Raw genomic sequence first — 14,780 nt, 5'->3', positions numbered from 1 at the left:
TGCAGCAATCGATGAGCTTATTTTTGATAAGAAAATTCATTTTATAAATTTAATTTTTAAGTGTTTCAAAATTTCTAAAATAACATGTTATTTTGATTTGTTTTTTGGTCTTTTTTATATCTGAAAAAACCGTTTTTTTGTTTTTTATATTACGATGCCACATTCGCGATTTTTGAACCCGATAGTCAAAAAATAAATCATTATAAAAATTAAAATTTTATCTTAAAAAAACAATTAAAAATATTTATCAAGTAAATTTATTAAATTTTACATAAAATACAAAAATCAGTTTTCTATTATTTTCACATAAAAAATGATATATAAAATAATTTAAATTAAAATAAACATAACAATATAATAATAGGTTATATTTAAATTAAAATAAACATAACAATATAAAAATATGTTATATTTAAATGTAAAAATAAGTCTATAAATTATCCGTAGTTGAAGGAGATTGATGGTTCTCTTCACTTTCGAGCGAAGTGTTAGCCATGTATGACATATTATGGGAACTCGGATCATGACTCATAACATTAACATATGAAGTTGAATCGACTATGTCTTCTGTTAAAGTTGAAGAATCTTGTGCATAAGTATTATAGGTGTTGTATGATCCAGAACATTGCCCGATGTTTATACCAACATTAGTAGAACTACTACTATCACATACCTCTTTCTCGTTTTCGTTATCTGATAGAATGAAATATGCAAAAGAAAAAATATTAGAAAAAACTTTAGCAAAAAATATAGTAAAAATCCAGTTCAAACTTTCTCATGGAAGCATAAATTTTAAACGTTAATCGGGTTTACTATATACAATGAATAAGTTATTTTTTATCTTTATAATGGCATTCATTCAAATTACATAGTCATATATTAACCTCTAGGACTGTTAACAACACCAGAGTAAGTTTCATTGCTTGAGACCTCAACATGTTCTACACTCCTATGCGTTGTGCTATTAATGTCCTCAGTAAAATTGGTAAAATTTGTATGAGTTTCAAAGTAATTTGTTCCTATACTATCTCCATTTCCATCATTTGTCTCTTCATTACCTGAACAACTAGCATATAAATCGTAGAAAAGAATATTTTAATATTTTTTATATATTATATTTAATATTAAATAGTGCTGTAAAGTAACAAAGATGAAAGTAATGTAGTTACTTTTTGAGGAAAAGGAATGCTATTCGTTACTAGTTTCAAAAGGTAACTAAACTATACAGGCACAGGTTTATTCATTCTTTAATATATATATTCACAAGGTTGTTAATCATATGGAATCAACTGAGGAAATTATAATTAAATCTGATGGTAGTTAACCTCATCCATATTTTAATCATAAATATATATATCTAATCATTACAACCACATCTAAGTGACGAATATAATGATTCATAATTAATAAATAGTATATTACAATATATTTCTACATTACTACATTTCCACTTTATTAATTGAGAAGAACGTCTACATCTTTTCAAATTCGTTTTGGTGGCTTGTGTGTCCACCCACGTCTTGGGGTCTCATCCCACTCCTTCTGGTCGCTGCCTACCAACACCCGTTCAGTAGTATCTGTTAACACATGGCCCTTTAACTGTGTTTGTGCAGTAGCGATCTGGCATCTATATTACTAAATATAATCCCTTCTTATCTAAAACTATTCCTTTTCCCAAACCCTTAATGGAGTTTCCTTATCCATACATGTTGACCAACGTCAAATTCCCTAACACTGGAATATGTATCATATTCTCGACTTTGTTTATCATTAGATTTATTTATCTCATTTTCCACCTTTGGTCCAGCCCAATCTAAACTATTTCTTATCTGACTGCCGAACATAATCATCGCTGGCGAGACCTACCCGTCGAACTATGTTCTCCCAGGCTATACGCTGCTACCGTTTAAGTCATTGCTTCTTGCGGGTCATTAATTGATTTCATAATACCTTCCTTTCAAGGTCCGCGTTCCCCCTGCCCATTTGTCTTCGGATGTGGTGTTGAACGAATGTGGCAGATTGTTTTTTCCACAATATAGCTTAAATTTTGTAGAAATAAATTGAGGTCCATTTTCAGTTACCCAAAGGTAGCAAACCACTTTGTTAATCTCGTTATTATCTCCTACGTTGATGTGCTTCTCATCAGGTCTACCTTTGCCAAATTTGAACATAAATCTAATCACACTAATTAATAAATTAATATAGAGAGTCAACCGGTCCTACAAAATTTCAATGTATACGTTCCCATGGCTCTTTAGTAATATTCGATGAGTATAAGGGTAACTCCATTACGTTAGGTCGATTTTTTTGACATCTAACACAAAGCTTTATATACCGTTCGATTACCTCTTTACATTTAGGCGACCAACAATACAACCGAAAAATAGATTTCATCGCGTTTATTCCTCCCCGAAGTAGTGTCTCCACTGCATTCCTAAGTTTAGTTGGAATTATCAATCTACCATTCCGTTCGCCTATTCCTCTGTCTACTGTTAGTTCTTCTCGCTGGGAATGAAAAATTACTAGATCCTGTTCTTCCTTCCAATCAAAACCTCTCCAACCTTGTTCAATATGTCGTGTCACTCGTTTTAGTATCGGATCTTGTACCGAATTCCTGAGCAGGTTTTATTCTGAAACCTGCATATCTTCTAAATTGATATTAAGAAGCGCCAATAAGTGTTTTGTATTTCAATTCAATATAATATTGCGGAACATAACCTAGATAAGGCTATAAGATTCACATGACCCGGTTTGTATTCTGTTAAAATTTTACGCAGCCATTTTCCAGGCCCAACGAGTAAGACTATTGTTTAATGTCTTGGGAATATCCCTCTTTTTCCCTAACAACTGTTTCAAGTCTGTCCGAAGTACAAAACTTAGATCGTAAATAAAATTATGGAATTTTTCCATTCCGAACAGCAGTGCCCTCGCTTTCATATCAATTGGAGCATACTGTTTTTCAGACTGTAACAACATCCGAGGTATAAATGCGATGGGTTTCTCCTCGTTTTGGGAAACTTGATGAAGTAATACTGCTCCAAGCCCTGTATCTGAAGCATCACACTCCAAAATCAAAGGAGCATTGTATGGTATTAAAGTTTCTTCTGCTGATATTCATGATACATGACAAAACCAAGTAACTGATGAACATTCTTTGGATTAGGCGTGGCCTGGATTGCTTTTACCTTTTGCTCACTTGGATGCACCCTAGTTGATAACGACATAAAAATGAAATAGAATTCCGTAAAAATTGAACTTTTTCAAATTTGACTTTGTGACCTAATTCACCCAGCCTCCCGAATACTATTTTTAGATTAGCCAGATATTCGGCATCATTTTTGCCGGAGACAATTATATTGTTCAGATATACTCCAGTCATCAAGTAGTTTTTCAAAATATTATCTATGAAACGCTGGAAAATATTTGGTGCGCACGAAAGTCCAAGGTATCGAAAATATCCCTCATGTGTCGAGAAGACCAAATATTCTTAGGCCTCTGGCTCCACGGTCATTTGAAGATATGCGTCCTTTAAATCGATGGCTCTAATCGGTTTCCCCTCTGAATCTTTACTAGTAAGTATCCAACGTTGGAATAACGAATGCCTCAGCACCTTAACTCACCATTATCAGGTCCTTGTTCTCTGGCTCGGTCGGTCAGTTTTTTAATCTCATTGATGCGTCCCATAACTGAAGCCAAGACTCGATCGACCTATTTACTAATATTTCATACTGGGGCCAGGGCAGAATTAAATTATCTGAAGAAATAATTGACATTTTTTATAAAATCTTTTTTTTGCTAAAAAATTTCTTTTTTATACCAAGGATTCTTTACGCACTTCGGTCAACACCAATTTTTAAATATCCTATTCCTCTCCAAACTTACGAAAAAGGAATAAAGGACTTAACCGAAAAAATAGTAAATATCAGATTCAACGAAACTGCTTGGGCCCAAGCAACTCTTCCAACCAAATTTGGTGGTCTCGGCATCAGATCTCCACTTGACTTAGCAACAACTACTTTCATATCGAGTAGTCTCTTGACAAAGCCAATAACCTCCGCCCATAATTCTAAAGAAGACCTTTCCTTAATCGTGGCTATGGATATTTGGAAAACAAGGATCAATGCTGATTCTCATCCCCCCACAACCCATAAACAGAAAGACTGGGATGCACCAGTGGTTGCTCGCTGCGTTGAAACTCTCTTATCTAGCATGCAATCTACCGACCGCACCCTATTCTCTTCCTTGCTCAATGGTACGGGACATGAGTTTCTTGAGGCCATCCCATCTACCAATCTTCAGCTTCAACTATCCAACAATGAATTTACCCATGCCATCGGCATTCGTCTAAATTGTTCCATCACTCACCCCCACATCTGCTCTGGGTGCAACTCGCCAGTTGACTCGAAGGGTAGACATAGTTTACATTGTCGCTCCTGCAATGGACGATTCATCAGACACAAGCAATGTAATACAATCATCCAACATGCTCTGAAATCCGCCCAAATTCCTTCCACGTTAGGGTCTTTTTAGATCTGACGGTAAACGTCCTGATGGGATCTCTCAAATTCCATGGAGGAGAGGCCAACTTTTGGTATGGGACTATTCCTGTATTGACCCCTTGGCCCCATCCAACCACGCCATCAACATCCTTGACCAGAAGGAACAACTTAAAATTTCTAAATACACAGAAATAATAAACGATCATTGCTTCATCCCAATCATATCAACCACTCTTGGCACCTTTGGCAAACTCGCCTTAGCATTTTTCAAAAAATTAGGATCACAAATCAGCAAACTCTCAGAAGAACCCCGAGAGGGTTTTTTTCTTCGTCAACGATTATCCATAGCGATTCACAAAGCTAATTATATCAGTTTCTATGGTAGCCTTCTAGCCAAAGAGCTATCATAGACAACGCTTACTTCCCTTTTTCATTTTTGTTTCCCTGCGTCACACCATCTCCGTTCTTTTTTTTAATAGTATTATTATATATTTTTCAAACATTTTTAAATATATTAAATTTATTAGAACAAATTAGATAATAAATGTATACCATTAATAAAAAAATTATAATATTAGAGAATATAAATTATATATCTTAATTAATTTAATATTAATTAGATAACAATCTGATAGTTTATTAATTGTTAAAAATTATGCTTCAGGCCAAAACCAATACTGTCATAAATATAGTTACACCAATAAAGAAAATTAAGGGCCCTAATTCTCAAATTAGTTAAAAAAAAAAATTCTTTAAGTATTTTTAATAAATTCCACCACTTAAAAATGTTATTAAATTAAACAACCCTCCAATCCTCTGTGCCAGTTGATCGTGTTTAGCACAGCGAATGTGTTATTCATCAGACAAAATTTTGAAAATCAATGGTTGTTAAAAATAAATAGTGTTATACCGATATTTAAATGAACTAATTTTGAATGTGTATATTTCAGAAGTGGCATAAGATTAGTAACATGCATAAACATCTTGGAATATCGATATAACATTACAAGTTGCTACAAAACAAAATTATTATAAGGAAGAATTTTAAATCGGGCGATTTAAAATTCAAAATAGAATCGGGTTTGCCGATCCAAAATATAGCCTAATTTTTTTTGTCGCTGTCAACCCCTCCTTAAGATATTTTTGTTTGATAACATATTTTCAAGTATTATTAATATTCCAAGATGGTTTGGTTATGTATTAAAAATATCTCTTAATCTTGTGTCAATTATGAAATATACACATTTATAACCAGGTCATTTATATTTCAATTGTGTTGTTAAACTGCCCGATTTGAGTCGATCTTTAAAAAAGACCCGATTAAGATTTTAGCCAAAATAATATTATGTAAAATGAAGATTTTACTTATAGATGGCAGAAAGGTTTATATCCCTATTTGCCAAATCTTGAGACTTAAATAATATTATTCAAAATCTTAATCATAACGTTTATAAAAATCGACCCAACATTAAATTCCAGTAAAAAATAGTGCAGCCCTAAAAATAAATAAAAAGAAAATTTTTATAAAACAGTATTTTTAAGTAATAAGTAACGTTACTTTTTAAAAATAGTAAGTAACACGTTCCATTTTTCACAAGGTAACGAGTAGTAAGGCGTTTCTTTTTAGAAATAACGTTCACAAGCACTAATATTAAGTGATTTTTAATGAAGCTAAAAAATTTTAATACCAAGGCATACATATTAGGGATACTTGAGGAAGCACCTCCGAATAAATTTATGATACCCCCCCCCCCCACCTCTATAAAAAAACAACATTTTAATAATTTATTTTATACAATTAAAAAATGAGAAAATTTTACATAAATTAATCTACAATTTATTTATCTAATATTTCTTTAATTCATATTCTAACCAATATGATATTAAAGTATTACCTTTAGTTTTAAAAATTTGTATTTGAGAAAATATACATAAATTTACAAAATTATAATATCCCTAAGTACCTCGGAGTCACTGGCATATCCAGGATTTTTCTAAGAGGGGACCACTATTAGATGAATTTTTTCCACAAAAATTTTGTTGAAGATCTTAAAGTGAACTTAGTGTAAGCCTTTGGCTATATTAGATTTTTATAAAAATAATTTTGGGTTTCCGCTTTTTTTTGTTAAAATGTTTTTTCTAAAAATTTTGAATTATAGCCGTTATTTAAGGTTATAATTTTTCTTTCAAATCCTTTCTTTTTGTATACATTTTTTAGGGAGAGTGAGGTGGGGTGAGGATTATGGGAGAACTATTTATAGCTTAACACTTTAACGCCCAGCAAGATCATTTGTCATCAAAATTTTTAATTAATTTATTTTTATATTTAAAAAGTCAATGTTTGCTACTTAGATATATTAATTAACAAAACAATATTTAATGTTCAAAATTCAGTATTTTACACTTTTAATATATAACCATTCTATATAGATATATATATATAAATCAAAGGTATATAATGTTTTTATTATATATTATTACTAGTATTTAATATTAAAGGAAATGCCAATAGGTAACATTGGGATTTTCTAATGCAATTATTCCCCTAAATGTTTTTTTTATTAAATATTGAAAATATAATATAGAAAACATTGTGTATTATTGGTTATTTTCATTTAGCAAGTTCCTATAATATTTGCAAAAAGTTAAGAAAGTTTAAATTTCTTTTCAATAAAATTTTTTCTACATTTATATGCAGATTTTTTCCATAAATTTTTAGGATGACCCCAACATCTATAACTCAGAGGGAGATATTTCTGAGGCTGACTTTGCAAAGGATGAGGACCTTAAATTTTTATTTCATATTTAAGAATACACACAAATATAAAAAAACTATGATGGGAATTAGTAGAGATATTGTTATTCGACTATTAAAAACTGGTTCCCTATATAAAAGTGGAAATTTTTTTTCCCTTCGTATAAATTAGAAGTTACTCTCAAAGATAATGGCTTTATCATGTCGGGATCCTTAGATCTAATCAATTATCAGGATGCTATATGGTTCATAATAAAATCATAAAAAAATGGATTAGGGTTCCTTGATTATAAGGTTGATTCTAATAATATTATAATTTACAAATGGTTTGATAACAAATCGGTTATAACCATATCATAATTTATGGGTATAAATCCCAAATCACGAACAAGAAGATGGTCGGTATCCGATTAACCTTTTTATAATGTCGAAATTCTGGCCATAGTTCAAGACTATAAAGGTGCTATGGACGGGGTGAATCTCCAGTATATGTTGATTGAACTCTAGAAAATTGACATAAAATGGAAGCGTTTATATATGGAGTGTTCTTTCATTTATTAGTCCCGTATAGTAAACTCATGGTTATTCTAAAGACGCCATATGAAACAGAATATTAGTAAACATATATCTCTTCTAGTATTTAAAGGTCAGATAGCAAAAGTATTGATAATGGTTGAAAAAGAAAATGATAGAAAAGAAGGTAGACATACTTTGAAGATTGATAAAAAAAAGAGGAGATTGAATAGTTTTCACCCAATAACAGATATTAGATTTGATAAAACAGGCAATCAGCGGCTAACAGACAAAGATGTAAGAACTGCACAAATGATTATTTAAGAGTTGAATGTATAAAATGTAAAATATCTCTGTTTAAATAAAAATCACAATTGTTTTATTCCATTCAAAATAAATTGTATATCTTTTTTACAGAATATCCCATGCATGACAAATGGCAACATTTAATAATTCTATATATTTTTTACGTTGAAAATGTGTTATTTTTGTTTTTGTTTAACTAATTTAAAATTTTTGTTCATCGAAAAAATGTCGAATGTGAAAGGGTTAAAATGATATTTACATGAACAGTCAAATTTGGTATGAGGGGATGGGGGAGGGGGGGGGGATTTCCCTCTTTCCAAGAGTTATGTGATTTAATTTAAAATTCATTATTATTATAATTATTTCTATGAAAATTTATATAAATATATGATTATAAAACCTGTTTGTATTGTCATAACTGTTGGTTATTTGGGCATTTTGATCACCTATGTTAGAGCATATTGGATCGGTAGATGAAATAAGATCAGTTTGTTTGCAATTAGTAAGTTCTTCATTAGATTCCTATAATTATAAAAATTAAAGAAATAGAATTGTAATATGACTGATTAAATATTACAGGTTTTCCAGATTAAAAAGGAAATTTTTGCTATTGTAAAGTGAATAGTAATTATATATTGACATATTATGCATTAGGAAAAACGTGTGCATGTATTCTAAATATGTTGTCTCCAATATGGAATACCTTGCATTCACAGATAACGTGAATTCGAGGCGATAAATACAAAACATGCTGTATTTTGCATTCTTTCCTGCAAATAAGCGCTAACTGTGAATGAGGGGTTTAGTGGTAAATAAAACAAGGATATATATAGCGCAGTACAAAAACTACGAACAGATGAAGGTCGAGTTATTTGTAGAGTAGAATTCTTCTTCAAAATTCAGAAAATTTTAAGCCAAATGATAAAAAATGAGCATTATATTATATTACATGGGAAATTTATTTTAAAATGTAATAGAAAATTTTGAAAAGAACAGTAAATATTAATAGAAAAAAATTAAACCATCTACATTATTTAATAATGGAATAAATTTTTATTGAACCAAGATGATTTATGGTGAGACTGTAATGGTTTTTGCTAGGGATGTACCGATATTTTTTATCGGATCGGGCAGATATTTATTTCACCTATTTTAAAATATCGGTTATCGGTCAATATTATAAAATTTTCCGATCCGATATAAAATGGCGTCTTTAACAAAAATAAAATATTATAAATTTTTTAAATATCTAAAATCATTTATTTTTATAAATAAAATCGAAATCTATATTTTTTTAATAATAATAATTAATTAATAAACATTCTGCCATATTGTTATTTTTTTGCGCATTAGAGAATGCACATAATCTCTTCAGAATCTGTTTTAATGAAACTGGTGATATTGACAGTAACCATCACCGCAGGCTGATTTCTGATAAATTGAAAATTTTGGTATTTCTAAAAAAAATCTTCTATATATTAATGTTAAATATTATTTTAAATATTTATTCAAATTTCATAATATATTTGTTTATTCTTATTATGTATATTAGATTAATGTTGTTACTTACTATATAAAAGTTATTTAACAATAAAAATATTTTATATACTTTTAAAATTGCAATAGAATAATCATTATAATATATTTAAATGACATAAGTTATGGTATAATTAAATTATAGATGTTATTCTAAAAAAGTATATTACAAATTAAAACCATTGGTATCTTTACAGAATACAAAATTAAATATGATATCGTATCGGTAATTGGCATTTCATATTGGGAATTTTGGATCAGATCGACCTCCAAAAAGTGATATCAGTACACCCCTAGTTTTTGCAAATAGATTTTTTAATATTTTGAATATTCCTGTCTTTTTTAAAATAATTTCTATATTTTCCCCTCAATTCTCTATTTTTTCATTTCTAATCATTTTTTCCCCTTTTTTTCATCTTAAATATTTCTTGTCTTTTTATCCTTTTTAATCATTATTTTTCTCCTTATATTTTTATTTTTCATTTCTATCAAGTATTTTCTCTTCTTTTATTTTTCAAATTTCTATTAAGTATTTTCTCTTCTTAACATTTTTTGATTAATAATCAGATTTCTCTTGACTAATTATTATATTCCAATAAATGTTGTCTCTTTTATATCCTCAAGTAAATTGAAATAATGTTTTAGATTAAATATAAAGATAGATTTAAAATATTAATAATTCTTTATCATCTTTATAATTCTATTAAAAATGTTTTTAACTCATAATTATGATATTTTCCAAGAAAGAAAATTTTTTTAAATTAAAATTTTAAAATGTAAATCATAAAATTTATTTAATACAAAAAAAATATATAAAATAAAGTGGTTAAAAAAATAATGAATCTCGATAAAGACTTTAGATATGATCTATTAAATTAAAAGAATATCAAATACTATTATGGCATATATTTCAGATAAATCGTTAAATTATGTTAATTTTTACCTCCCCTGGCATCAAACATATATTGTTGTGAGACTGGGTTACATCTTCGTTAACATCCATTTCATTTCGAATTTCCATTTTATTGTTAAAATTTTGGTTGTGTTCTGATATATTATTTTTGATAGGTAATGACTGATCTTGATTGGTAGAAACATCATTGTTAGAAGAATAGTCTAATTGAATGTGATGAGTATTCTCTTCCGATTGATGACTGGGGATTATGATGCTGTCAGACTGAGAAAGTGATGGCCTAGTATCCATTTCCCGCAGTTCCCTTTCACTGGATAGTTGCTTCTGGAATTGTTCTCTCATTCTCATCACTATTTGGCCATACATTTCATCCATTGGCTTGAATTGACAATTCTAAACAATCATGGTAATACATAATATAAGGAAATTGCTACAATTTCAAAATCAATTACTTTTAAATGTGCTAACCCAATTTGTCAAAATAATAGACCAATAAATTATTTATACAATCGATATTGGGTTATTATATAAAAATTTAACTGATAATTATCTTAGCTGATCCACCTTATTATATATGAATCTTTTTATTTTAGTTATTATTAAAAATCAAATCAATATTATCATATATCACATTGGAGTCTTAAAAGTAGTATTGCTACACCTTTATTCTTATTATTTTTGACATTAATAAAATAAATCATTTCCTAGAGATTACTTGTTGAAGCTTTTTATGAAATGCTTCAGATGATGATTTGATCAAATCTTTTTTAATTTTAAATTTTTGTTTGATGTCATCTAATTCTGTTTCAAGCTTTTTCTAAATGCATAATATATTGTTAAAATTATTGGATTTTTTAAACTATTAATATTATTAAAGTCAGTATTAAGCTTTAAAAAGGAAAAAAGTAACATAATTAACCTGAAAAAAATGTAAATGCATAATTTAATAAGTTATATATAAGCCAAAAATTGAAACTTATTAAAAAGTTGAAATTTACTTGATGAGAATTGAGTGATAGAACTTGCCTTTTAAGAACAGCCATCCTTTGACTAGTCACAATGGTTCTAGTATCTGGCACACAAACTTCAGAAAAAATTTCAAGCATCAATCTTGTATTCCTATTAAATCTGTAACTAGAAATTCTTTTTGAATATTTTTCAAAACTATCATCTATCCCTATCAGGTATGTTTGAGAATTGGAATTGTTTGAGCCAAGAGGTAAGGGAGTAGGGTTAGAGGAGGTCAGAAGATCTTCATAATCAAAATCACTAATTCCCTCATCAGTAAAAAGGCTGCTATTTAGATGAACTGATGTTGGCACATTATTCATTGTTAAATGTGATGTTAAATAGGTGCTACTGCCTAAATTATTGGAGAGAGGCCTATTAGGAAATGGTGGTGCCATGTGAGGCATACGTTCTAATGAAGGAGTAACTACATTTATTTGATTGCCTATATTCATTGAGCTAATAGATTGTAGTGAATTTATTTGCTGCATGGTGGGAACAATTGGGTGTGCTTGATATTGTGAAATATTGGGAGCTTGAGGTCGCGGTGCATTAAGGGGTGGGGGTGGATGTTGATGATGTGAATATTGCAAGGACTCTATAGGGGCATTAGCTTGAAAATGGTTTTGATTAATATGTGCTATGTTTGGTGGTACATTTTGATTATAAGAATTTATGTAAGATGGGGCTTGAGGATGAATAAATATTGGTTCAGAAGGTGGATGTGGATATATAGAGCCTATCATATTGTTAAGCTTAGAGTCAGTACTGCCATGTTGCTGGTTATGCACAAATGGAGGCACTCCAGGTGGCCTAGATGGCTGATAAAAATTATTAGGCTGTATATTTGGATTACTGTTTTTAAGATGTATTGGATTATTAATAGGTGGAATGTGTTGTTGGTGATTTGCAATATTATAATTTATTGGATGCGAAGGTGGCAAAGGGATACTATTATTATAATTGTTGGGAAATTTAGATTCATAAGAAAGGGATTGTAATTTTGGAGAATTACTTATATATGCAGAATTATTTATCAGCATAGGCCCCATATATTTGGTGGTATATGGTGAAAAGGGTATATTAAATTCATTACTTGTTTGAGTAGCAAAAGGTGGTTGATTTGCCATAAAATGGTCATTATTCATTAAACGAGAAGTTAAATTATCAGCGGTGTTCAAAATATTTTGATTATTATATTGGTGTGACATTCCATATACTCCTGTCATAGATGAATTCATTGATTCTCCATTTCCAAAGATCTGTGAAGAACTGTAATGATTGTTTGGATTAACCTGATTCATAGAGGATATCATTGAACTATTAAAATCTGATTCTTCTAATAAAATAAATGATTTTTAAAAGTAATATGCTATCAAGATACCTTTTAACTTTATTGCCAAATATGATTGATAAGATGAAGAATTTTGGTATAATTTCATATTTTTTTCATATTCATTCTGTAAAATTATTGGTTAATAATTTAAAATAGAATAATATAATGACCTTTTCAATTTCATATCGATCAAAATATTCCTGTTTTTCATTCATATTTAAATCTCGCCACATTTGACCAATAATTTGATTAATTTCAGAAATTTTTGCATCAGGATATTGATTTTTAACATGTTCCCAAATCTTTATTAAGTATATATATTTTTATATATAAAATACTCTTACATTTTTACTAAATTTAATATTAGGCATCATCGGTTTCTCTAAAGATTTTGGATGCATAATACATTTTTCATCCTATATAAATTTTAGATTAATAAACTATAAATTTGGTTACCATAGAGGGATTTAGATTAGAATGTGAAGAGGTTATAAATGAATCCATTTTTTTCGCCAAAAAAGTTGTCAAATTTTAGATCAACATATCATGACAGCTAACAAATTATATAACAGCTGAACACACTCTAAGTAAATGTCAATCTCTCTATCTTTTATATTTTGCGTTATCACATATGTAGGAGCGAATATTTAAATAGACATTATGTCCTTTGAACCAAACTTCAAGCAACCTGATAAACATAACCAAATCCACACTATAAAGAGATTCGATTGTGAGTTGTATTAGCACCCATTTTTAAATTGATTTCCATTAATAAAGATTCCGATTTAATAGTAGATGGAAAGTCAGACATAAAAGAATTTTCTGCTAGACCTAGTTCTGCTCTTTGGCTTATTTTATGTAGTCTTATTGAGAATTTATATTACATGCTTAATAAATCCAATGACATCAACAAACTAAAAAGGTAATTATCAGATGTGTATACAAACAATTAAGATGATATATAATCATTAGACTAACAAATCTACTAAAATCATTAAACATCATACCAAATATAATGATGTCACCTGAATTTGCAAATTCAAGAAAAAATATATGGGAATATTTTTTGAAATTATTTACAGAAACTGGAACTCCATTTAATAATGAGCCTGTTAACTTTGTACCTATGAATACTTTGTAAATGTACTATCCTGGCTTTAAAATATTTTTTAAATAGCACATACAGTAAAACATTTAATGAAATTTGTTTGATTGGTAAAGGGGGTTATGGCTCAGTATATAAATCTTATCATAAAATGGATGATTCTACTTATGCAATTAAAAAAATAAAATTGAAATGGATGGATTTATTATCAACCTGTTACCACAAATACAGTGTTGGTTATATTGACAATAAAATAGCATCCATTTTAAGAGAGGTAAATTAGACAAATTACATTTTGTCAAAATTATTTAAGTTCGTTTTCAAATTTTTATATATTTAGAGGCCTCAAAATATATGAAAAGATCTATAAGAATATTTGTTTTTTAGGAAAGGGGAGGCCTACACTAATCAAACTCATGACTAGACATATTGAAAATTAAAAAAATTTATAAATATTAAAAGAATAATAAATATAAATTATTTCTAAATTTTCTAAAATCTTAAATTTTTGAATTATTTTTTAATCTTAAAATTATATAGAAATATTTATAATTAAAATTTTTTAGAATTAAAGCCACTTTAAATCAAATACCCCTTAAATTTATAGTTTTGATTGTTATGTTAACTTTTTGTTAAATATTTTCTAAAGCCAAATTAAAATAAATAGTTTACAATCAGAAGCAAAGTAAATAATAGGACCCTTCTACATCTTGTTCTGATTATCATAAATCAGAATTTAAAAAAAAAAAATGAGCATAAATTTCTGAAGAACAAATTATTTATCAAATTTTATATTCTTTTAAAAAAAT

The 14,780-nt window shown here is 28.8% G+C and overlaps 2 protein-coding genes and 1 long non-coding RNA gene across 5 annotated transcripts in view; 2 read left to right on the top strand and 1 right to left on the bottom strand.

The window, feature by feature from the left end:
* Window positions 1–14,780, top strand: part of LOC135925464 (probable serine/threonine-protein kinase DDB_G0268642) — a 41,226-nt gene that overhangs the window by 13,846 nt on the left and 12,600 nt on the right. For 2 of the 3 annotated variants that reach the window (XM_065460797.1, XM_065460795.1), the window contains exon 1: window positions 14,025–14,245. The exons of the other annotated variant lie outside the window; for it this stretch is intronic. In XM_065460797.1, the coding sequence (XP_065316869.1) occupies window positions 14,123–14,245 (123 nt within the window). In that variant the 5' untranslated portion in view covers window positions 14,025–14,122. Of the gene's footprint in view, window positions 1–14,024; window positions 14,246–14,780 lie in introns of those variants that run through there. 3 annotated transcript variants of the gene reach the window in all.
* On the bottom strand, window positions 309–13,401 carry LOC135925463 (hybrid signal transduction histidine kinase A-like). The gene is made up of 10 exons (XM_065460794.1): window positions 13,323–13,401; window positions 13,211–13,282; window positions 13,037–13,168; window positions 12,915–12,990; window positions 11,521–12,869; window positions 11,238–11,339; window positions 10,553–10,915; window positions 8,474–8,595; window positions 885–1,066; window positions 309–693 (listed from the first exon to the last, which is right to left on the bottom strand). The coding sequence occupies exons 1-10, from the start codon at window positions 13,368–13,370 to the stop codon at window positions 431–433; spliced, it is 2,709 nt and encodes a 902-aa protein (XP_065316866.1). The 5' UTR covers window positions 13,371–13,401; the 3' UTR covers window positions 309–430.
* On the top strand, window positions 13,493–13,924 carry LOC135925465 (uncharacterized). The gene is made up of 3 exons (XR_010571645.1): window positions 13,493–13,596; window positions 13,644–13,788; window positions 13,839–13,924. It is a non-coding gene; the product is annotated as an uncharacterized LOC135925465 (long non-coding RNA).

Source organism: Gordionus sp. m RMFG-2023, chromosome 2 (genome assembly GCF_954871325.1).
Source record: "Gordionus sp. m RMFG-2023 chromosome 2, tfGorSpeb1-WG-v2, whole genome shotgun sequence".
Taxonomy (NCBI): domain Eukaryota; kingdom Metazoa; phylum Nematomorpha; class Gordioida; order Chordodea; family Parachordodidae; genus Gordionus; species Gordionus sp. m RMFG-2023.
The sequence above is the reverse complement of the archived record's forward strand: the minus strand, read 5'-3'. Positions and strand labels throughout refer to the sequence as shown.

Excerpts from the sequence above, each read along its gene's own strand:
- LOC135925463 (XM_065460794.1), bottom strand. The coding sequence starts at position 13,370 with ATGGATTCATTTATAACCTCTTCACATTCTAATCTAAATCCCTCTATG. Across the intron at positions 11,340-11,520 it reads TATCACTCAATTCTCATCAA|AAAAAGCTTGAAACAGAATT; the intron begins GTAAATTTCAAC and ends TTATGCATTTAG. Across the intron at positions 1,067-8,473 it reads AGTTATGACAATACAAACAG|TTGTTCAGGTAATGAAGAGA; the intron begins GTTTTATAATCA and ends TTTATATGCTAG.